At 39.0% G+C, this 25,816-nt stretch overlaps 3 protein-coding genes across 7 annotated transcripts in view; 1 reads left to right on the top strand and 2 right to left on the bottom strand.

Annotated features, from left to right (window-relative positions):
- Positions 1 to 25,816, bottom strand: part of OR2B11 (olfactory receptor family 2 subfamily B member 11) — an 83,223-nt gene that overhangs the window by 31,221 nt on the left and 26,186 nt on the right. The gene's annotated exons all lie outside the window — the stretch shown is intronic.
- Positions 3,198 to 3,990, bottom strand: LOC108544036 (olfactory receptor 15-like). The gene is given in 2 exon segments (XM_017894963.1): positions 3,198 to 3,762; positions 3,764 to 3,990. Coding segments are annotated over 2 exon segments (792 nt in total).
- Positions 19,384 to 20,344, top strand: LOC108544059 (putative olfactory receptor 2W5). The gene is given in 3 exon segments (XM_017894994.1): positions 19,384 to 19,972; positions 19,975 to 20,265; positions 20,268 to 20,344. Coding segments are annotated over 3 exon segments (957 nt in total).

The raw sequence follows: 25,816 nt of genomic DNA, 5'->3' as shown, positions 1-25,816 counted from the left end.
TACTTTCATTACTATTTATAAACATGCTTCTGTTATCAAGCCAAGCAAAGTGTCCTTCTTTGTACCTAGAATGTAACCAAGGAAAGCTAGAAAATGAACCGTCAGCTTTTTTTTTTTTTTTTTTTTACAATGGCAGAATAGCAAACAATGGAATGGATCTAAAGAGTCCAAAGGCAGAGTTTTATCATCCAGGGAAGGGAAGCCCTGCACTCTTATCACATAACAGAAACATTCTCACAGTGGAGATGGATGTAGCTGGATGAATAAAGCTCTCACTGTTGGTGAGACACATCAAGCCACTGCTGCTTTTGGTTTTTGATTCCTTGACCACAGACGTTTGGCATTTTAGGGAGATTTGTTAGGGCAGAGAATGCATTGGCTTGCTGATGGAATGACTGACTACACTCTTATCTTCTATCACCTTTTCCAATCACTTCTCTTCTATAAAGCTGCTTTCTTGTGGGTTTTATAAAGTGTTGCACAGACTCTGAGCATATGGATTAGTGGTTTATATGCAAGATGGATGTGCATTCCTAACAATCTTCTGCCCCAGTCCGAGCGGCCAGTTGGCTCTACTCTTTGATATCTCCCTTTGTAAATCAATGCTCACTGGTTCAAAAAATCTTTTCTCAGAAGCAAACCTCTCTTCTTGTCAGAGATCTCGCTAGTGTACCCTCTGGCACTCTATTGTTCAATTTCTCATGAAAGATCCTGGGCCCTTAATGTTTTCTCTCTCTTTTGGAAAACAAATTAGTGTTAATAATCTGACAATAAAATTGTTTACAGCAAGATTTTTCTGAACCCTTTCCACACAGAAAATTTCAAAAGTTACAAGTAGAACATGTCAAATGTTCAAACTTTCTGAGAAAAAGTATACTTGCTTTCTCTTTGAAGTTATAACAATAAGAGAGGAACCTGCCCATCAAATTTAGTCCAAATGAACTATGGAGCTCTGATTTGATACCACCCCTGACTGTCTTCTCTGCCCTAGGAAATGTTAGCGAGGGATCAGATGTTCAGAACCATGCCCACTTTGAAGCAGATGCCTCATTATGAGCAAAGCATTTGTCTTCATCTCAACAATGTTGGGCTGGGAAATCAATTTCTGTTTAGATACATGGAAAAAGGAAGGCATTTCATTTAGGTGGGCATCATGGTGCCCACTTGTGGTCTCAACTACTTGGGAAACTGAGGCAGGGAGCCTAAAGCAGGAGGATGACTTGAGGCCAGGAGTTCAAGACCAGCTGGGCAACATAGTGAGATCCTGCCTGTGCAAAATAATAAAGTTAGCCAGGTGTGGTAGCATGCACCTGTAGTCCCAGCTACTTGAGAACCTGAGGTGGGAGGATTGCTTGAACCCTGGAGATCAAGGCTGCAGTGAACCATGATCCTGCCACTGCAGTCTAGCCTGGGTGCCAGAGTGAGATCTTGTCTCAAAACAAACAAACAATAACAAACAAACAAACAAACAAATGCAAAATGCACACACACAAAATAAAAACCAAAAAGGCAAGTCATAGACTATAGAGCATAACCAGCTTTAAACTTAAATTTTTTGAGCCCAGGAGGAGTTCAAGGATGCAGTAAGCTATGATTGTGCTACTGTACTCCAGCCTGGGTTACAGAGCCAAATCCTTTCTCCTAAAACACAAACAAAAAAGAGCAAAAGGAGGGCATTTCCTAAAGGAGAGGCTTGGACCTAGTTTTTGATCGTATCTACTTTTAAATAATATTATGAGTAGGGAATAAATGGATAGTATAAATTTTTTTTGCTGTAAGTTTCTGATTAAATTCCTCTCTATTTGTTATGAGAGATCAAAAGTAGTTATCTTCCAGCCCAGGCACAGTGGCTCATGACTGTAATACTAGTATTTTGGGAGGCCAAGCTGGGAAGATTGCCTGAGTTTGAGACCAGCCTGGGCAATACAGGAGGACCCTGTCTCTGTATTTAGGCCGGGCTCAGTGGCTCACACCTGTAATCCCAGCACTTTGGGAGGCTGAAGTGGGCGGATCACCTGAGGTCAGGAGTTCAGGACCATTCTGACCAACATGGCAAAATCCCGTCTCTACTAAAAATACAAAAATTAGCCAGGCGTGTTGGTAGGTGCCTGTAATCCCAACTACTCGGGAGACTGAGGCAGGAAAATCACTTGAACCCAGGAGGCAGAGGTTGTAGTGAGCCGAGATGGTGCCATTGCACTCCAGCCTGGGCGACAGAGCGAGACCCCGTGTCAAAAAAAAAAAAAAAAAAAAAAAGATTTTAAAATACATACTTTAAAAAGTAGGCATCATTCAGAAAAGGGAGTCTCCTATGGCTTTGGCAAGTGGTGAAAACAAATTCGACAAGGACATTATATGCTTCTGGAGTCCAAATAAATTGGGATCCCCTTTGCACTCTATTAATCCTTAGTTTAAATCTCTGTTCAATCACTGTTCCATGTCTTGTCTTAGGCATTTAGAGCTTAATATTTAGTGATCAGTATACAATGGAAAAAGGCTGTCTCTAATCTCTAGAAGCATACAATGAAACAGAGAAATCAGACAAATGCAGATGATGGCTCATAAATACATAAAATAAGATATATTGAATCAAATTTGTCATAAATTAGTTGAAAGAAGTAAATCTGTTATGGTAAGGCTGAAATTATTATCTCATAAATGAATGAGATGGATTGTGAGGGCATGGATGAAGTAAGAATGGAATAAATTGTAGGGTGACAAGGTGTTGGAGGAAGGAGGGAGGGCATAAGTTGCTTGGAAACAGGAGAGGTTAGAATGAGTAGTTGAGTAGGACACATATCAATACAATAAGTCTTATTTAGAAATCTTCTTGGGGCCTATTCAAGTGTTCTAGCAAATTTACTTGAGAGCATCTGGCAAAAGGGAGAAGTTACAGGAAGGGATTTGAAAAGATGGTGTTGTTCACCCTCCCATAGATGGATGGACCATGCTGCCCATTGTGTCCACTGAAAAGGAAGACATTTGGGAAGGGTCAAGAGAAGCACAATGGCTCTATTTGGGATTTCAGAAGATAGCACTTTCTAGTCAAAAGAGCTTCTGCAGACATCAGGGTAGCTGATGCTGAGAGATGGGAACTCTTTCGTGGAGCTTGTGGACACTCATTTGGAAAGCCGACATGCTATTATTAATGGATGCATGCAGGCAGAGATTATCTGGCTTTTCAAGACCACCCTACCCTAGGACAGTAGGATCCTACTCCATGCCCTCTTCACTTTCTTATTTCTCAGGGTGTAGATGAATGGTTTGAGCAGCGGAGTGACAACAGAGTAGAAGAAAGATATGAACTTGGCTTGAGTATTATTGGCAGAGTGCTGGACGTACATGTAGATTGCTGATCCAAAGTACATGATGACGACCACCAAGTGGGAACTGCAGGTGCTGAGAGCCTTGTGCCTTCCTTTGGCTGAAGATAACTTCAGTACAGCCCTCACAATGAAGGCATAAGAGATGAGCACAAGCAGGGGTGCCACCAGTGCAAAAGGGATAGCACCCATAGTCAGGGACAGGTCATTAGCAGTGGTGTCACCACAGGCCAGCTTGATCAGAACAGGCACCTCACAGAAGTGATCCAGGGTGTGGTGACCACAGCATTGAAGCTGGAAGGTGAGCATGGCTTGGATCAGGGAATTGGCCAGGTCACTGGAAGAGGCTGCAGCTGCCAGCTGCACACACACCCAGGGACGCATAATGAGTGTGTACCCGAGGTGCTGGCAGATAGTCACATGGCGATCAAAAGCCATCAGCCAGCAAGGCACATTCAGTGCAACCTGTCCAGTGGAACAGGTAGGCCTGCGTGATGCAGCCCCAGGAAGCTATTGTCTTCCCTGGTGTCCAGAGGTTGGCCAGCAGCTGTGGTACAATGGTGAAGGTGACACAAAGGTCGAGCACACACAGATTGTCCAGGAAGAAGTACATGAGTCTGGAGTCTGGCTCCATGAGGGAGAGAAGGATGATGGAGCTGTTTCCCATCAAGGTGAGGATGAAGGAAACCAGAACCACTCCAAAGAGAGGAATCTCTAGCTATGGATGCTCCAAGAAGCCCAACAAGACAAATGTGCTGGAAAAATTCACATTTTCTCCTTGCATGGTATCTACCTTACATACAGCTGGAGGGAAAGAGACAAGATTTTGAGGATAAATGTGATTTTTATTTTTTTATTTTCTTTTCAACTTTGATTTAATGTTTGGGGGTACATGTGCAGGGTATTCAGGCAGTAAATGTGTGCCAAAAATCCAACTTTCATATTTCAACCACTCCATAGGAACCTCCCCAAGTCTTCAGCTCTGTTGGTGGGATAATCTGCATAATTGCTCTGGGAAGTTCTTAAAATATGAGGCAGATTCTGTATAGCACTTCCCTAACAGTTGACATTAAAGTAGGGATGAAGGTGTAGTATTCTAGACATGGTGAGAAACGCTACAGAGCCCAGCCAACTCAACTACATATTTGTTTATATAAAGATTTCTCTCTCTTTTTCTCTCTCCCTCTTCCATCTTCCTCTTCTCCACCATTGTCGTCCAGTTCATTCATAAAGCTCACTAAAAGACATGCAGTCCTTTGCATTTAGCATGTCTCCTTCAGAAAACCGGTTATAGGAAACACTGCTTAATGTTTCCTTTCAGTCAAGTTAGATGGAAGATATTTGGATTCTCAGATAGACAGATTAGAAATTGTGGGTGTTCTTACAGCTGCAAAACAGCACAAACTCTTTCTGCAGTGAAGAGGCCATCCAATGGTAGTTTATTTTAGGCAATCCTCTCTCCTTATCTTTTTCCTCCCAGTTTTAATTATGGTAAAACATACATAACATAAAAATGCACTGTCTCAACCATTTTGAAGTACACGGTTCAGTGGTATTAAGTACATACATATTGTTGGGCTACCATCACTGCCATTCATCTTTAGAATCTTCATCTTGTAAAACACAAACTATACATATTAACCAATAATTCTCTGTTCTCCCCTCCTCTGAGGCCCTGGCAATCACTACTTTACTTTCACCTATCCTCAGCTCACCACCACTTAATTGTGAAAACAGCTCATTTCCCCTGACTCATTTACTGTGCTTGGGGAAATCACCTTTGTTCCACCCTCCAAAGAATGAAATTATCTCCCAACTAGGCCAGACAGGCAGTTACTGCTGTGGTGTAGTTTTAAAATGCTGAGTACCACACTGATCAAATACATTTCTGTTATTAGTGTGCTCATACTTCTCATCTCATTTTATATTGCAAAATTTTACCAGGATGGGTCATGATGAGGAGTTGTCATATAATAACTCATAATAACTGCAACTGTCAGTTTTATGGGTGTTTATCAAACTAATGTTATTCAGAAAGACTCACACTTTTTTGTTTTTGTTTTTGTTTGAAATAGGATGAGTAAGATTGATTGTAAGAGAGAGAGAGAGAGATTCTGAGACAGATGGGCAGATTGTCTTTCCAGATTTCAAAATCAGAGTGATTGTCATTAGTTATAACTTGAACTAATCTTTTAATTACAGTTTTAGGCTCAGTACTCCTACACTAGTTTGAAACTTCAATATTTTAAAGAATGTGAAAACTAGCAAAAGCCACTACATAGTTCTTGTACTTCATTCTTCTAGCCATAGGTTTTATTTGGATATAACAAATTTGTATTTTTGCCCTTAAACTGTTAGGTCACACAGTTATGTGTGGATGCCAACCCCATTAAACAAATGTAGAATCCACTCAGTTTTTATATACCTGCAATATTAATTATAACAAGATTGATGAGACTATTACGAGGTTGTAAGCATTTTCAACTGTTTATGAAAAACATAATGTATAACTTGTAATGAGCAATTTTTCTCAATGTTCTAACAAATACAGCTTCACATTGCTAACACCCAGAGTCTAGTTTTAGGAAATATATATGAAATCCTCTGTATTGTATCAAAAATATTTCTAATTTATCATGTAGAGATTACTACAAGATATGAAATTAGAATGAGAGCTAAATAATTCAATAGTTCGATGTAGCCATTCTGTAAATATACCTCTTTTCTTTCTAAACAAAAGGAAATCATTCACCAAATCCTCTTCGTACTCAAAGGCTTTTGTGTTGAGTTTTCTCAAGATTTGCCATTAAATATGATTCATCTTTGTGGATATGGTTCCAAATAGAATTTTAACTGAGCTGTATAATAATTTTATTCCATATAATTTCACTACCCTTTGGCTTTTAAATTATGTTAAAACAATATATACACACACATATATATGCTTAAATATATGTTTATATATTATTGTAACATAATTATATATTTAAACATATATATGTATATTTAAAAACTGGCTGATTAACTAGTAAATATAACCTTGCCTTTGGGAATTTCCCTACTTCTTAAACTTCTGTGGAGAATAAATGTATTGTGGACCTTAATTAGCACAATTTCCTGAAGAATTAACTTTTAAGTTCCATGCTTAGAAGCAAAGCTTGCATGAACAAAAAACATCTGTTGCCAGACATTTTATAACAAGGATCAGTGTCACTACTTGACAGCAGCACTGCTATTGTCACTGTTGTATTGTACTCCCCAAACTCCCGCTTTCCATCCAGAAGTCAGTCTGATACAACTAGCAGGTTTATTTTATCTACACACTCCATTATCATATGCTATGGACTGAATTGTGGCTCCCAAAATTCATATGCTGAAGCGCTAACCCCCAGTGTGACTGCATCTACAGATAGGATCTTTGGGAAGTAATTAACGTTAAATGAGATAATGAAGGTGGCACCCTAATTCAATAGGACTGTGGCCTTATTAGAAGAGGAAGTGCTCTCTCTCACTTGCTCGCACGCTCTGTGTTTCTGTCTCCCTTTCTCTCTCTTTCATATTCTTTCTCTCTCCCCACCATGTGAGGACACAGAGAAAAGGTGATCTTTCACAAGCCAGGAAGACAGTCCTTACCAGAAACCAAATCCTGACAGAAACTTCATCCTGGACTTTTCGGTCTCCAGAACTGTGAGAAAGTAAAGTTCTACTTTTTACACCGTGGTGGTAATTTGTTATGGCAGCCCAACCAGGCGAATGCATCACCTTCATTATATTGTCTCTCTCTACCTCATTCATTCTTCTATCCTTTTCATTTCATTAAAAAACAAATCATTATGTAACATAAAGTCTGGATACACAGCAAATGTTTTCATTTGTTCCACATTTTGAAGGACTTTTAATCTCAAACATGGGAAGAGTGCATATAAACTAGTTTCAGAAAACAAATAGCATGAATTTGGAAACATAATTTCCTGAAGGCTGAAAAAACTAAAACTATGAGTTAAGTTTTTAGAAAATGCTACAAAATTATATTTTTTTCTTTATGCAGAAATAAAAACACACAAGGAAGACGTAGAATAATTGCTAACTACAATCTTATTTAGAAAAGTGAGTTCTAGAAGAGCATTTCAGCACTATACTGTCAAGCAATTAGGAACAAGCACCTTGCATTGAACATGTGTTTAATTCTTTAGATTCACAGATATTACAGCACAATATCTTCAATTAACTTGTAAATGATTATAGTCACGGAAAATTCCTATCAGAAAAAGTATCGGCCCGGCGCAATGGCTCACGCCTGTAATCCCAGCATTTTGGGAGGCCGAGGCGGGGGAATCACCAGAGGTCAGGAGTTCGAGACCAGCCTGGCCAACATGGTGAAATCCCATCTCTACTAAAAATTAAAAAAAAAAGAAAAAAAAATTAGCTGGGCATGGTGGTGCGTGAAAGCAGAATCCTGGAATTAAACATTGACTAAGTTTGTGATAAACTCTGGGGAGACCTGGAGGAGAAACTAAATACATAATCTTGTAATTTTATAAGCATTTTGAGAAAGTGTGAGCAGTAGTAGCAAATGGAGCCAACTCTAAAGAAACATAAAAAATCGCATGATTTGCAGAATGTGGCTTTGGATGTTGGTTGAGAGTGGGCACCATGGACATGGTTGGGGCATCTGGTTTAGGGGGATAAGCATAGTGTTTGTATCCAGAGTACATATCTCTGGATCTGTGCCACAGACACAGTGACACTACATACTTAGGGCAAGAAGTATCAGCACTTTGAGCCTCAGCCTTCTTGCACAAAAATGCAAGAAATAACGTTCGCCTCCTAGGGTTTGGAGATGATTGAATGCTTTAATGTATGGGAATAGAAGGCATGCTGAAACTGATTATTTCTTCATTCCAAAAATGATTATTTTTTGTAAATAATAAACAAAAACAAGCAAAATCATAACAGCATGCAAGAATCAGTGTGGGAAGAACAGAAATTATGTTGCCGTGTTCCAAATAGTACTGCCTACATTTTAACAGTTGTTGAGCCCTGTGCAATTTAGTTAGCTTCCAGCTGAGCCTCTATTTTCTCACTTCTAGAGCAAGAATTATCACAGTTTATACATTATTTGCACTTTAACTTGGTGCTAAATAAATGGGAAATATATGTAGTCGATGTAGAGGAAACTGAAGCACAGAGAGATCAGGAAAGCTGTAAGAGAAAGCAGAGCTACACCATGACACAGCTGGAGATTACACTCAGGCCAGAAGCCAGGCCCTTTCATTGCACTGCCTCATAAAAGAGATGCAAATCTATGATGATGCGAAGCTGGCAGGGACTGCTCATGCACATCACCCCAACAATGAAGAAGTTGATTCTGAGTAAAAAAGATAAAACGTAAACAGGATGTTGCTTTAAAATTCAATTGCTCCATTATAGGCTTCGGGAAAGCTGGTTGGCAAATTGCATGTGCAATAAAATTCTGACAATCTCTCTCTCTCTTTTTCTTCTTTCAGTTTAGAAGGTTCTATGAAAAGTTTTCTTTGATTACACATTTTAAATAAATAAAGCAATAGAGAAATTATGAGAAAACCTAATGAATTGTTTTAATAGTAAAATACCGTTCATATAAAATCTAGTAAAACTAGTAAAACTATGCATTCTATACTGTTAAACCACTTGTTTTTTTTTTTTTGTTGTTGTTGTTTGCTTGTTTTTTGTTTGTTTATGTAACTTATTTTTTCCTTTCTTTTCTTTTTAGTTTTCAACTTTTATTTTAGATTCAGGGGAGGTAATCTTTTCAAACTGAATTTTAAATTGACACACTGGAGTGTTTGGGAGGGGAGTCTGGAGACTTGCTGTAGAACACTCTCTTTGAAGGATTTATTATTGGCAGGGCCAGTGTTACACAGAAATAATATCATTTTCTAAATGAGTTCACATTTGGGAGAGAGGGACATACACCTGAACATTTTTTTCAGTAGGAAACTACATTAAAACACAATGAGAGCCAGGAGTGGTGGCTCACGCTTGTAATCCTAGCAGTTTGGGAGGATGAGGTGGGGGGATCGCTTGAGGTCAGGAGTTTGAGACCAGCCTGGGCAACATGACGAAACCCCATCTCTACTAAAAACACAAAAATTAGCCGAGTGTGGTGGTGTGCGCCTGTAGTCCCAGCCACTTCTGTGGCTGAGGCAGGAGAATCACTTGCATCTGGGAGGCAGAGGCTGCAATGAGCTGAGATCATGCCACTGCACTCCAGCCTAGGTGACAGAGTGAGACCTTGTCTCAAGAAACAAAACAAAAATCACCCCCCGCCCCGCTGCAAAAAAACAAAAAACATTTAGAGGTCAATTTTGGATAAGTAGGAGTAATTTTTTTTTCCAGGGATTTTCTCTGTGCAATACCACTGAAAGTAATTTGCTTTTGGCTGGGCCACCAACTTTTGGGAATAGTGCAAAAAGACTACTTCATGAAATCCAAGAGCAAGTTAAATGGACACCTTTTGCCATCCCCTTGCTGCCATAATGTTTCTTACCTATCACTGAGATACCTTGTTTCCACAGACACCTAATCTAATCCATTCTTCATGCTTGCTTACCTGCTTGAATAATCTTCAGAAATTGCAATCCTCATTTTATGATTCAATTATTTTAAAGCCCATACGGAGCCTCCAAAGAGCAACATGTGACACCTGGAGCCATCTCTGACTTGTCCTCTATGTCACCCCATGCCTCCTCTCTCACCAACCTCATTCTCTTACCACTTGTTCCAATGTTTAAAAAACACATGCTAGTTTCAGATAGAGAGGAGGAAGAGGCTTTGAGATCTACTGCACAGCAAAATGGCTATAGTAAATAATAGTGTATTATGTATTTCAAAATGACTGAGGGTACATTTCAAATGTCTCACCATAAAAAATGATAGGTAGGTGAGGTGATGGATATCTTATTAGCCTGACTTAATCACGTCACGTTGTATAAATGTATCAAAACATCACATAATTGTACCTCATAAATGTATATTACGATTTCTTAAACCAAACTAATAGTAATAATAAATTTAAAAAAAATGAAAGAATGACCAAAACAAAAAAGGGAGAAGCACACACTCTAGGCTGGTTTCTTTGCATATGCTCGTTTCTCTGTCTTTCTCTTGCATTAACTGGCTAGAGTCCTACTTATCCTCTAATACTTGGATCAGTCTCATTTCCTTCTATGAAACTTTCTGTGATGTCCCTGTCTTTGTTTCCAAATTCTGCTTTGTTTTCTTGTGTCATTACAGTCCCCTGCTGGCCCTGCTTTCTGCCATGTTTAAATTCCCCTTGCCTCCTCAGGACCTAGTTTTGGTCTGTAGAAGCTATTTACTAAATGCATAAGTAAATAGATTGATTCCGGGGTTACTGATCAAAATATTTGCTTCTGTAATGTCAGTCTAATTCTATTGTCAACTATTGTCCCAAATAAATGCTCATGCTGGCCTGCTCTTGTCTACCTTTTTATAGCTCACTTAGTCATTGTCGCCTCAATTCATCCGCAAATACATTCTTTCACTTGCCATACAAACTTCTTCGTATTTTTTTCCCCAATTCTACTCAACATTCTAGACTTGGTTCAAATTTTTTTCTTTAGCCATTTGTCTTTACTATTGTGTAACATACAGGATGGTAGAAATTTTTTATTCTATTGTCTTGATTTTTAAATATAATACCTGGTACAATGCTTGATGCCTATTAGAGGCTCAATATGGGCTTGGATAATTATCGTTTTTTGTCTGTTTGGCTGTTGGCTTTTCCTTTGCCACTGGCTTTTAAAAAATATATACACTCAGTCCTAATCTGTTCCTGGACCTGAAAACTACTGTGATGATTCTGGAAAGGGGGTCATAATTAGGTTTGAGAGGACTGTCTCCTTAATGCTTTTATTTGGGGTCCCATTTTTTTTACCTCCCACTACCTAGAGTAGTCCATGCTCCTTGGGTAAGTGAGAGAATCTCCTTCATCATTCTGGGAATTCAGTAGAAAAGAAATGAGTGTTAATTCCTGTGCTCAAACCCAACCTAAACCTAAGTGGCCCTTCCACTCATTTTACCTTGAGGTTGAAGAAGGAAGAGAGGTGAGGAGCCAGCAGTAGGAATGTTCAGACCTAGGTCAGGAGATGCTGATTCTCTTCAGGGGGTCTAGAATTTAATGGTCAGATGGGTGAGACTAACCCAAATTCAGCCAAGAGAGAAAAAACTTGCTGACATTGGAAGGGACCTCCTGAGGTTTATTCTTTTGACTCCTCTGAGACCTGAGCAACTACATGTAGATAATAGTTCAGGGGCTTAGTAGGTAAAAAGGAGGGATTTCTGCTCCTTCTAATTTATTGTCTTTAAAATAATCTTTGCCTTAGGGAATAAACCTGAGTGAGCTGAAGGCAAGACCCTGAAACATAAAATTGTTGTACAACAGGACTGAAATAGAGTCTTCGGCCACATCATGTTTTCATAGGCTTCCTATTAAAGAACATGCAGAGGGACAGAATGATGTCCATCATAGGGAAATTTTTGTTTAAAATTTTATAGTTAATTACATGTGAAGCAATAACCTAAAAAGAATAAAATATCTAGGAATACAGTTAACCAAAGAAGTGAAAGAGCTCTACGATGAGAATTACAAAACACCGCTCAAAGAAATCAGAGAAGGCATAAACAAATGAAACAACATTCCATGCTCATTGATAGGAAGAATTAAAACTGCTAAAATGACCACACTGTCCAAAGTAAGTTATAGATTTAATGCTAATCTTATTAAGCCACCAATGACATTCTTCACAGAATTAGAAGAAACTATTTAAAAATTTATATGAAATAAAAAAAGAGTTTGAATAGCAAAGGTAATCCTAAGCAAAAAGAACAAAGCTATAGGCATCACATTACCACACTTGAAACTATATTGTAAGCCTACAGTCATCAAAAAAGCAAGGTACTCATTCAAAAACTGATACAAGAAACCAAAGGAACAAAATAGAGAGCCCAGAAATAACATTGCAAATCCACAACCATCTGATTGTTGACAATGCTGACAAAAACAAGCAATGGGGAAATGATTCCCTATTCAATAAATGGTGCTGGGATAACTGGCTAGCCATACACAGAAGATTGAAATTGGACCCCTTCCTTACACCATATACAAAAATCAACTTAAGATGGATTAAAGATGTAAATGTAAAACCTAAAACTATAAAATCCCTGGAAGATAACCCAGAAAATGCCATTCTGGACATAAACCCTGGCAAAAATTTCATGACAAAGATGCCAAAAGACACCAAACAATTATTGCTCTTTTTGCAATAAAAGCAAAATTGACAAATGAGATCTAATTAAATGTAAGAGCTTCTGCACAGCAAAAGAAACTATCAATAGAGTAAACAGCCTACAGAACGCGAGAAAATATTTGCAAACTATGTATATGACAAAAGGTCTAATACGCAGAATCTATAAGGAACTTAAACAAAGTTACAAACAAAAAAAAAAAAACAAAAAAAACAAAAAAAAAAAAAAAAAAAAAAAACCCAAAACAAAAACAACCCCATTAAAAAGTGGGCAAAAGACATGAGAAGACACTTTTCAAAAGAAGACATACATGTGACCATTGAACATATGAAAAAGTGCTCAACATACATGGAGCACAGTGGCTCACACCTATAATCCTAGCACTTTGGAAGGCTGAGGAGGGAGGATCACTTGAGCCCAAAAGTTCAAGACCAGCCTGGGCAACATAGTGAGATTCCATCCCTATAAGAAATATAAAAATTATCCAGGCGTGGTGGCTACTCAGGAAGCTGAGGTGGGAGGATCACCTGAGCCTGTGGAGGCAGAGGTTGCAGTGAGCCGTGATCAAACCACTGCACTCCAGCCTGGGTGATAGAGTGAGACCCTATCTAAAAAAAAAAAAAAAAGACAAAAAAACAAAACAAAAAACAAAACAAAAAACCTCCACATCAGAGAAATGCAAATTAAAACCACAATCTCACACCAGTCAAAAGAGCTATTATTAAAATGTCAAAAAATAACAGATGCTGACAAGGTTGTGGAGAAAAGGGAACTCATATACGTGACTGGTGGGAATATACATTAGTTCAGCTCTTGTGGAAAGCAGTTTGGTGACTTCTCAAAGAACTCAGAACTACCATTTGACCCAACAACTATTCACAATAGCAGACATGGAATCCATTTAAAAGCCCATCAACCGTAGACTGGAGTTTTTAAATGTGGTACATATAGACAATGGAATACTATGTAGCCACAAAAAGAATGAGATCATGTCCTTTGCAGTAACATGGGTGGAGCTGGAGGTCATCATCCTAAGCAAACCAATACAGGAACAGAAAATCAAATACTGCATGTTTTCACTTATAAGTGGAAGCTAAACTTTGAGTACATGTGGTCACAAAGAAGGTAACAACACTTACCAGGTCTTACCTGAGGGTGAAGGGTAGGAGGAGGGTGAGGATGAAAAAACTACCTGTCAAGCACTACACTTAGTACCTGAAAGACAAAATAATCTATACACCAAAACCCTGTGAAGTGCAATTTACCTGTACAACAAAGCTGCACATGTACCACTGAACCTAAAACAAAAGTTAAAAAAAAAAAAACCAAAAAACCATCAATGTTAAGAGAACAAAAAAAAGTTTAGAATGATAACATCAGTATACTATTTATGTAAAGTTTTAAAGTGTGCAAAATATTATATTTTGAATACATGTATGATTAAAATGAATTTGAATATGTTTGAAAATGATAAACATAAAATTTATTTTACCTCTGTGGAAAGAGGGAAATAACATGTTCTCAGGATCCTTGAATATACCTATGTTTTATTTCATAAAAGACCTGGAACACGTAATGCAGATGTCGTAAAGCTGAGTGGTAGTTAGTCTATCCATTGTTATCTTATTTTGTCTGTGTATCTATAAATCCAAAATATTTTATAAGTTTAAAAAATCTACCAACATAATGCCAAATAATCACTTTTACTGACATTTTCTTGAATTGACTGAAATAAACAGGTTTTTTTTGAAAAAAACAAACATGTGAAGCTGTATACTTTAAACATTAAACACATCACTTCAGTAGAAAATTGGGAAGTTCTTTAGGTGGATAGATATTTATTTTCTTGCCATGGGGCAACTTTATGGTATCTTTATGAAATACCGTATTTCACAGTACAGTTTTCTCGAACTGTACTTTTCTACAATGAAAACCATTATTTTGTTCCAGTCTTCCAATGTTAACTATTATCACCATCATTCAGAGAACTTCAGAGAGGATGAAACTGCTTTGTTTTACTTTATGAACAAGTTATTGGCTGCAATGACTTTTCCCCACCATGGGGGAGCTGGTGATGAGCTTATGCACTCCCAACTTGGAGAGACAATTGTCACAAACACGTTTTTTATTTGTATAACTGTAAGGGGTACAAATGCAGTTTTGTTGCATGGATATATTGCATAGTGGTAAAGTCTAGGTGTTGGCTGTAACCATCACCCAAATAGAGTACATTGTACCCATTAAGTAATTTCTCATCCCATATCCCTGTTTCACTGTGAACCTAATGGACTTCATTCACTCCTCCAGGAAAGGGAAATACTGAATCAAGGAACAAATTGTAAACATCAATACTGTAGAAGGTGTTGTGTTAAACTACAAATGCAAAAATTCTCTTTCATTTTAGCTAGAAATGTCCATTTTCAAAGTTCTAGAAATGACAGAATCCCATGCAGTAAAAACACAATTATATATATAAAAAAAACCTTAAAATGTTAACTTGGAGCCTGAAAAACCATAGTTTGAATCTCTTCACTAATTACCCTCCACCTCAATAGTTTCAGTTGCATTTTGCTTAATGTAATGGGAAGGATAAGAGATAAAATGATTGGTGAGAGGTGGTTCCAGTTTGGGCAGCCAGTGGCTACTAGTTATTTGATCTTGAGTAAGTCAGTCACCTCAGTATAGTTGGAAATTAATATTTTCTTATGTAAAATTAGAAATTAAGGTTTTTTTTCAAACTATGCAAGTTTTTTTAATCAATAAAGGTTAACAGTTGACATTCAAGAAAATTGGAGATATTCTATTTTCTGCTACTTCTTAAGAGATTCCTATTTTGACTTAATACACTAATGCCAGTTCAAAATGCTAAATAAAATCTTCCAAACAAATGATTTTTGGCAGCTGTATGGAAAGCTGCCGTTGTCATCTAGTGTTTCTCTCTGAGGGGTCTCCTGTAGGAGGTGAGATGAGAAAGCCTTGGCAACTGGGAAGACACATGCACAGTGAATGTGGGGAGAGGTAGGGCACAGTAACCTACACAGGACTCTCCTGGGTGAACACCAGCCTCCTGATGTAGACCCGTCCCAGTAGGAGGTAAAGACATATTGAGTGGAATGGAGGGAAGAATTGAAGTTTCCCGTAGCCTCTTAACGTGGCAATAACAGACCCAAGAGTTTCCGATATCAGTGTCCCCCTTACCTCATTCTTTCTTATACTGGAGGGTGTACATTCTTTGGGGATGCTTGCCTCCCCACATTTTCATGATTTTAATTTTGTGAGTCCAGGACCAAATGAAGAAATTGATCTACTTCTGTTTTGACATAGAACCCAGAAATTAATTCTCTTTTCAAGAATACCTGAGCTCCATGTTTGGGAACTTTCTGTGTTGCCTCCCCGGTGAGTTTTGTGTTTGTGTGTGTGTGTGTTGTGGGGGGTGGGGGGGGGGGCCCGCTGGGCCAATCTCTAGATGACAACACCAGTTCCTGAGGTCTTAGCTCTGTAAACAAGCTGATGTCAGTTTTCCTTATGCTCCTAGATGATTCCAAATCCCCAAGGTGACATGGCATTAAAGTTGTCCTCCTATCCACTTAGTATGAACCAATAAAATGATATCATCTATATTCTCAAAGCTCTTAGAACTAAGTGTGCTTTCCTTTATCCCTGGGGGTGGTCTGCCATCTCCTTAACCCTAGACTACCTGTATATATGGACGTGAGATAAAACCTGTTGACCTGAAATGTGGCACTATGCCATACCACTCACTTAGCTTGTCATTCCTGCCCACAGTTTATCATTTCTCTTCCAAGCTCTGCTACTTAAAGGCTTATTAACACTTAAATGGGACAGACATTATTTTTGTGCTCAATCTCCTTTCAGGGTTTTCACTGGAATTTCCTCTGGAAGATCCGGAAACTAAAAGGGACCAGAATTAGCTGTCTTATCCATGAGAAAATTCCTGGTTGATCTCTGGAATTGAAGTAAGGAGCATTGACAGAATCACAGGTCTTCTACTTTCTGGGAAGAACAAGGGTGAGATTTTAATGCAAGCTTTGTCATGGCAATGAGATTTATACCTGTATCTTCAGTCTTCTGTATGCAGATACAGAGTTATCTTTGTAATAGTTTTGATTAGAGTTTATATCTGTTAGAACAACAGAGTAACGGGTTTCTCAATGCCAACTCATAATTTGGAACTCAATTTTGGAAAAGAGACATTGTATCCAACTCAGAAACAATCAAATGCACCAAATTCTAACAAAGTGAATCTAAAGTAGATTAGGAGTGATTATGTGATTACTCATTATCCATTTGTCCACTGCTAGCTGAGCCAATCCTAGGGCCTCTTCTGAGCCTACATGCACACACAATAAACCAATCTTTTTAGTCTCTTGATAAAATGATAGCTGATTTGAACAGACAACCATGTGATTCTGTTTAAATAAAGCATTGCAAATCTCTGGCGATTTTTAGAGTGATCACAAGCTTCTCTCTGGAAACGGCTCATGATGATGGATTTTATTGCTAGGATTGTAATGTGTAGGTTAATGGGAGTGCAGTAATGAGTGATTGACTTTAAACAACTACAGCATTAAGTGGGTGAGAAATAGACAGGAACAGGGAGGAAGGAAACTTGAGTTAATGCGTAGGGCTGGCACTATAAACCTTGCTCTGATATGAAGCTGTAGTGCAAGCATTGGCTATTCTTTCTTCTTCTCTGTTATTGAGGTTGATAATCTCTAACATGGAGATTCTAATGCCTGTCCTGTCCACCTTTCAGGGCTGCTGTGATGATGGTTTGAAACTAGAGTGTGAAAGCTCTGTAAAAGTCTAATATATAGTAATATGAAAGGGTTGTGATTGTTTATGATGTGCTTTATACCTAAGCCAGGCAAAAATAGCTCTACTGCTTGGCATTGTTAAATCCTGTTCAGTAAGCACAGAGAACCATTTGGTGGATTCTCCTCTACATGAGTTGGTACAGTTTTGGGCATAACCTTCAACCAGAGAATCAACCTAATTCAGACCTTGGGGCCTAAGTTTTCAAAATTAGTAAGCATTTATAGTATTATGTGTCAACTAAACTACTAAAGGTATTTGGGCATTTCTAAGAGCTGCATTCCTTGCAATTTCATGGTTCTGAACTAAAGATAAGAGCTAAGAAACGTGAGAAGACAGGGTGCATTAATTTATAATTGAATACATGCTAGGTGAAACAGAGAAGAGCCTCTGCATATTTGTCATAAGGGTTAGCAGTGGGACATTTTGGATTCAAAGAATAAAGCATTGTGAAAAAAAGTAGTTTTGAACAGATGACTACAAGGTAAACTTGCAATTTTGGCTAAGGAGTCAGACCCAAAGTGATAAACTTTGCTATGATCACCCAAAGTGATCACAACTTTATCACCCAAAGTGATAAAGTTTCTGAGCAATTTGTGTAGCTTGTCATTGCCACTCTTGGGATCTTCTGAACCTGGAAGAAAACTTATGATGGGTCTGAGGATACAGAAGTACAAGTTGTTTTTAATAACCAATACCTGTAAAATGTGTGTCTGTGAAAGTCTCTTTTGTGAGTACTCAGGAAGCCTCTGAAAGTCTTCCATTCTTTGACACTTTGCTGGCTACTTCTAATAGACCCTGCCCCCTTTTACCCTTTCATAGGGCTTTGCAGAGGGTCCAGTGCCTGGACCAATGGATGGGAACTACCAAATTCCCAATTGCAGCTCCAACAGGATACAGCTCATAGCATGTCAGTTGTCAGGATGGACAGGTGGTGACAGCGGCTGCATAGACACATGTCCTTCAATGTGTTTCTGTGCCCTCATTCCCACAGCTTCCTTCTTATGTGTTGCCTAGATGCTGTTTGCTATTATCACAGCAGATACAAGCCTGGGTGGACACTGGCTGTATAAGGCAGAGTTCCCATCAAAGCTCTTGGCTTAGACTGGAAATCATCAATAGCTGAAAGGGCTCAGGGTATAAACTCAGTGTCACCAGTTACATAGACATGTGAGATCTGAGTGGGGACTTAGAGAAGATCTAACCTCTTTCCCATGTTGCACCAGAAAATTCAAGTTAGAGAGAGATGAACTGGATAGCAGGCCATACATTTGCAGACCTGTGTTTTACAGAGGCAGAATTAAACCTATCATCTCAGTCCTTTCTTGTAGGGTCAAAAATCACTGTGTTTCTTCTTAATAAAATTACATGCCATTAAGGAGTTGTCTGGTATGTATATTCATGGCTTCCCTAAGCATCATCCATAAATGTGGTCCTTCACGACTTTGCATATACTACCTCCTCTTTGTGAAACATATTTAGCTCAATCTGCCACATGTCAAATTCTTACTTATTATTTGGAACAACCGAAAACAACTCTTAGACTCAGCAGTCTCCCTTAATGCAAACTGTTCACACAGGCCCCCCTGGTCACTTGGGAGTGATCTGCATAATACTCAGCCTTTTAACAAATCTTTTTTTAGAGAACTTTCTCTTTCTCCCTTCTTTGTCATTATTCATACACATTATTCACCAAGGAGGGAAGCTCCAGAGTCAATTCATCCCGTCTTCCTGGGGCATCAGGCACACGACTTTGCATGTAACAGGTTTCAATAAGTGTATTCTAAAAAAGCAAAGAAAGGGCAAATGGCCCTCTTAACTTCACAGACCTGTAAATGGAAATTGGAGAGTGCCAGATGATCTGCATGTGCCCCCTTATCTAATTCTTTCGTTGTTTCTCTGTAATAGCTGGTGGATTATGGGAAAGTACAATGCCAGTGACCTACAGGCATTCATCCTGGTGGGCTTTTCTGATTGGCCTGGACTGGAGAAAATTCTCTTTGCTGTTATCTTGATCTTCTACATCCTGACCCTGGTGGGCAACACTGCCATCATCCTCTTGCTGGTCGTGGATGTCAGTCTCCACACACCCATGTACTTCTTTCTTGGGAACCTGTCTTTCTTAGACCTCTGCTTTACAACAAGCATTGACCCTCAGCTGCTGTGGAACATGTGGGGTCCAGAGAAGACCATCACCTACCACGGCTGTGTGGCCCAACTCTATATCTACATGGTGCTGGGCTCCACCGAGTGTGTCCTCCTGGTTGTCATGTCCTATGACCGCTATGTGGCCATCTGCCGGCCCCTGTACTACACGGCAGTCATGCACCCACGTCTCTGCCTGCAGCTGGTGACCATGGCCTGGTGCTGTGGCTTCCTAAACTCCTTCATCATGTGTCCTCAGATGATGCGGCTCTCACGGTGTGGACGTCGCAAGGTGGACCACTTCCTGTGTGAGATGCCTGCTCTCATTGCCATGTCCTGTGAGGAAACCATGCTGATGGAAGCGCTCACCTTTGCCCTGGGGACGGCTCTCCTCCTGGTGCCCCTCTCCCTCATCCTCATCTCCTATGGTGTGATTGCGGCCATGGTGCTGAGGATGAAGTCAGCAGCAGGGCGAAAGAAAGCCTTCCACACCTGCTCTTCTCACCTCACAGTGGTCTCTCTCTTCTACGGAACCATCATCTATGTGTACCTGAAGCCAGCCAACAGCTACTCCCAAGATCAGGGGAAGTTCCTGACTCTCTTCTACACCATTGTCACTCCCAGCATCAACCCCCTCATCTACACTCTGAGGAACAAAGATTGAAGGGGGCCATGAAGAAACTTCTGGGGTGGGAGAAAGGGACTGGTAAGCCTCAGTGAGGGGAACACTCTAGTAATGTAGACAGTTTGCTGGAGTTATTGTCTTAGATGTGTCTGTGGCCATGTGGAGAACTAATATTCAAGCAGTAGAGTGAACGTGGGTGGGAAGATGCTTTTGAGTTTGAACCTGTCCTCTGCCCTCTGGATGTGAAGTGGTTTCCTTCTGTTTGAAGGTGCCTGCTTCAGGGTATCTCTGCTGTATCTTGCACTTTCCTTATCTTTTTGATTTATCCACAACCGCTGGGGACTTATTGAACTAATTCAATCACACAAAGGTACTGGGCAGTCTGCAGATTATGTCATGGATGTCAAATAAAAATTGAGACAACATGAGTGGCCTTTTCTTCAAGCCCTTTTATTTGCTTCTGTGGCAGTTTTTCAAAGAGAGAGGGGTAAACATCAGTAAAGTTATAGTGCCCTGTCCTGGATACAGGTTGGTTCTGTATGAGTAGGGAATATCCTTTGAGTTGCTTTTTGAAAAAGACGAATTTGCTCAGAGTTATTTACATCTTCTCCTTGACCTTTTCTCATAGCCAAAGTACCTACAAAAGAGCTGACTTTAGTCAGGAATGCAAGCCTTTGGGAAGAACAGAGCAAATGATACACACCCAGATAGAATGAATGACTTTGTTCTCCTTAACAGGTTACTTTAAACAGCTGTAAATATTCTACTTCAAAGACAGCTGTCCTATATTCAAATTAATCACTGACCCCCAACCTCCACAAATAACTCTGATGACCAATCTTGTAAAATCAGTGCATGTTGGAATGGGGCGTTACTGAAAGCAGTGTTTCCAAAACTTGATCGTGCATCAGAACGCTTAAGGCACAAATTTCCGAGAACTCTCCAAATCTCCTGAATCAACAATGCCAGGTGTGGGTCTAGGCATCTTTGTTTTTAAAAAGCTCTCTAGGTGTTACCGATGATAGATTTTGAAATAATTGTTTTAGAGATAATAAAAATCCAGCTCCTCACATTACCCAGGACTCTTCCTGTAGCATTCTGAATCCATGGCTGCCTTAACTGGGTATGAATGATTCTGTGCACCAGGCATGGGAAAGACAGTATCATCCATATCTGGATTTGGAACTGATTTATCTTCTCACCAGTTAACTTTCGAAGCCTAGCCTTTTTCATGTGTATTATGGAGGTCATACTCCTCTCCTTAGAGGGTTGTAGTAGAGATTAAGACAAGGTGTGTTAAATATGAGGGCGGGTGGTCTCTCAGTAATACTTTTTTTCCCCATGTACTACAGGCATTGGGCAATCTTCTTTTGTAGGTCTTATACAATTGTTGTTTAGATCTTGCTTTCAGTAAAATTCTGCTTCAGTATTTTTCCATTTATTATCTGCAAGATGGAAAATATTCTTCTCTTCCATGTGTAGAAAACACCCTTTGCTTGCTTCTTTCACATTAGGTAGATAGTATCCCTCATAAACTCTCAGAGGACTTTGCTTCCTACTTTTGCACCCTAATATAAATGTGGGTTGGGGGGTGAGGTGGCGATTCAGGGTAAGTGTGCAGATTTCACATTATTTGTAGATAATACCAGTTCAGGCTTTTTGAATTACAGGGCAGAGTGTGTCCATAGACTATCACAGAGGTTAAATCTATGAGATAACAAAAATACCCAGACAGAAATGGATAAAACTTCAAAGTTGTTTAAACAGGTGTTTTGGAACTATTGCATGAAATATTTCAAAACCTGTTGCTCCTGTCATCTTCCTGAATAAAGGTGATCATAGGACATGTGAAAAGTAGATATTCTTTACCCTATTTGCAAATAATGTGACTAAAACATAGGGAGGTTAAGGGAGTTGCTTAAATTACAAGGCAAGTGAATACCTAAGATGGCATTCATTATTTGTCAAACATTTCCCATGGAGTTTTTCATTCCATTAACTACTGCTTACACATTTAGGTCCTATGTGGTTAAATTTGGACTATTGGACTATTTAGTAGCCAAATGCTATTTTTTATTGATAAAAAATTTAAGTTTTTCTTTTAAAATCTTTTCTTTTAAAATCATCCAAAGGCATCATCCTAGAGATAAAATATTAAAAAGATTTTGTCTGTTAATCCAAATACCAGTCCTTTTCTTTACTCCAATTCTCCTGGTTGAGTTTCTGTGGCATAAAAACTGCCAGGAAAGCACCCCCATATATCTAATGAGTATATTTTCAGCTGATGTGGAGGAGGGTACTGACCACAGCTGTGAATATCATTTCCCGCGTGGTTTTTTTCTTTATATTAATGCTATTTCTGTGATAAATTTTTCAATGGATCAAGTTAAGGAGTATTTATTAAATGCATATAATACTCTGGAAATTCCAAGGAAATCAAAGAAATTGACGTGGCTATAGGGGCCTGTCCACTGACAGCTCCTAGGGTACACTACCACTCAGATCCCTGTCATTTGTCCTAGCACTGACACTGCAACAGTGGACGTTTTCATCCAATAACACCTTTATCTTGGATACAGTCAGTGACGAGTTGGAGTTTCAGGGTATGGGGAGAGGAATCAATCAACCCATCTACAAATTGACCATTGACTTATGTGCTTCAGTTTTGTTAACTTTAAATAATCAGATTCAGAAAATACGATTAAATATAGAGTTTATTTGAGGGCAAAGCTTGAGAACTAGCCACCTGAATAACACAGACTCCAAAGAAATCTAGTCAGTACTTCAAAGTGGAAAAGTTAAAGTTCACTGATTTAGGCAGAAGCAGAGGAGTTTAGCAGAGTTACAGTATTTTTCATATAAGGTCAATAAATACATTATGGGGATTTGATTATGTTCAGTTGGCTACCTGCCAAGGAAAATTGTTTAACATGAACATTCCACAAGAAGGGGTAATGGTCTTGAGGAGTCTTATCTCTGGTACGATTTAGTCTTTCCTAATCATTTACAGGAAAAAGCAGAAGTTGCAGCTGTATGCTACGACTCAGGCCACATAGTCACATTCCTCTTAAGGCTCAAAATAATTTAAAGTTCCAACAGCTTAAGTTTGAATTACTTATTTCACAGTTTGATAAACTTTGTTAATCTGATTTCTCTATAGGGACTTAGGAAACTGACTCAAAGGTACTCCCCCCAAATTCTCATCAACTGGAAAGAAAATAGAATAAAATACTACTATAATAAAATTGGACAAAGTAATGATATAATACAGAGTAAGGTAGAGATGGAATAGTAAGAAAATATTTGACCAGAGAATTGAACTAGAACATAAAATTGTGAAATTCTGATGCTCTTTAAAAAGTATTTGGGAAATACAGAAAGACAATAATGGTACATAAAAAAAGTATTTCTGTCTGAAAAAAAGTTTGTGTATGGAAGGCAGGTAGAGTAAGATTGATTGTAAATGATGTTGAATCTGGCCGGGTGTGGTGGTTCATGCCTGTAATCCCAGCACTTTGGGAGGCTGATCACTTGAGGTCAGAAGTTTGAGACCACGCTGACCAACATGGTGAAACCCCATTTCTATTAAAGATACAAAAATCAGCCAGTCATGGTGGTGGGCACCTGTAATCCCAGCTACTTGGGAGGCTGAGGCAGGGAGAATCCCCTGAATCGGGTAGGCAAAGGCTGGCTTCCTTCCTTCCTCCCTCCCTCCCTCCCTCCCTTCCTTCCTTTTTTCTTCTGTCAGCAAGTATACTATGCTAGGACAATGGAGATATGTATATGACAGACTTAAAGAAAAAATGCAATCTGATGCTGACAATGTGCTGTGGAATGAATGAGGTGGGTACTTGACTTGATCATTGAAGTTTGGGTGTTTCTATAGGACATGAAGTCTGTTTTGAGTCTTAAAGAGTGAATAAGAAAGGAAAAGAATGAGAAGGAAATGCTATATGTAAAAAATAAAAAGACTGTGCTAGTCAAAGAGGAGATGAAAGGTATTTTGAGTTCAGTAGTTTGACATGTTTGTTTGTAGGGTTCTCATGGGGAACTGCCATGGGTAAATAATGGAGGCACAGGCAAGAACAAGGTTGAGCACACTCTTCTAACCTAATACCAAGTTGAGGAACTTGGATTTTATTTTCCCTAACATGGAGAGAAAATGAATGCATTTAGGAAAGAGTGGCATAAGTAGGGTGTATTTTAGGCAGATCATTTGCTGCAATGTAAAGTATATCTCAGAAAAGGGAAGAAGAAAAGCATTTTAATAACTCAAGAGAGAAGTTGTAACAATTTAATTAAGAAAACCAGAGTGTGAGTGAAGAATAGGAATTGGATTTTGGAGATGTTAGGGAATAGAATTTTCAGGATTTAGGATTTGACTGGAAGTGAGAAATGAGTAAGAGAGAATCAACACAACTTAGTCTCTGGTATGTGATTAGCTTTTCTGGATGTAGAAAGAGCATATTGGGTGGTGGCTGAAGACTTTAATTTTACATGAGTTGATAGTTAACACAGTTTTCTCCCAAATTAGAAGGAAGCATCTCAAGAATCACTATTTTAAGACTAAGGGTCCAAATCCTGTGAAAATAATGATCTCAGATTCATCAAGTCCTCTGAGCCATCCTGGCACAGAAGGACTTATTAAGCTTTTGCTAACACACTCCAAGCTATGGAACTAAGCCATTAAAAACTGTGGTGTTCTTATGTCTGCTTTGGGCCTCTGAGGTGAAGGTTTCTTGGGGATTGTCTCTGTCGTCCCTATGAGAAGGAGCTCTGAGGCCTGGGTGGATGATGACAACCCCAGTGAGGGATGTGGCTAACAAGTCAATGTGTCTGGAATCTCACTGCCCTGGGCAAAGGCAGAGATAGTTTGATCCTGATCTGCCTGACTTAATTCTGTCTCTGAGCAGTACATCTATAATGGATCAAACCATATAATTCCTTAAAAGTCCAACAGCTGGTGAATTAAGTCAGTAAATGGTCCAGTTCAAACTGACTTTATTTTTATTACCCAGATTATTTGACTGAGCTGATCCATTCTTTTACTTTTGTCATTGCAGATATAATTACACTAACAATCAAAGCACTGTTTCTTCCATCCCACCCAGTGAGAATATAGGTGTGTATCTTTCTGTGCCTGATGTATTTCACTTAATATAATGCCCTCTGGATTTATCTGTGTTGCCGCAAATGACAGGATTTCGAATCTGTATCAGTGAGGAGTTTTGTTTGTAATTTCACTTTTGTTCTATGCATTATTATTATTATTTTTCAGATGGAGTTTTGCTCTTGTTGCCCAGGCTGGAGTGCAATGGCGCGATCTCGGCTCATTGCAACCTTCGCCTTCTGGGTTCAAGTGATTCTCCAGTCTCAGCCTCCCGAGTAGCTGGTAGGTGACTGACAAATGCTTCAAAATTAGCCAAAACTTAAAATTAAGTTAAAGTTTACCTTCAAGATTCAACCTGAATGAGTTGCTCTGTATTGCTGGTAATAAAAAATAATCTTTAATGGTATAAAAGCAAACCTCAGAGAATGTTTTTTTCCCCAGTTGACATCTAAATGGGAAACTGTAAAACAT

This window comes from Rhinopithecus bieti, unplaced genomic scaffold (genome assembly GCF_001698545.2).
Source record: "Rhinopithecus bieti isolate Rb0 unplaced genomic scaffold, ASM169854v2 scaffold_26106, whole genome shotgun sequence".
NCBI classification, from domain to species: Eukaryota; Metazoa; Chordata; class Mammalia; order Primates; family Cercopithecidae; genus Rhinopithecus; species Rhinopithecus bieti.
The sequence above is the reverse complement of the archived record's forward strand: the minus strand, read 5'-3'. Positions and strand labels throughout refer to the sequence as shown.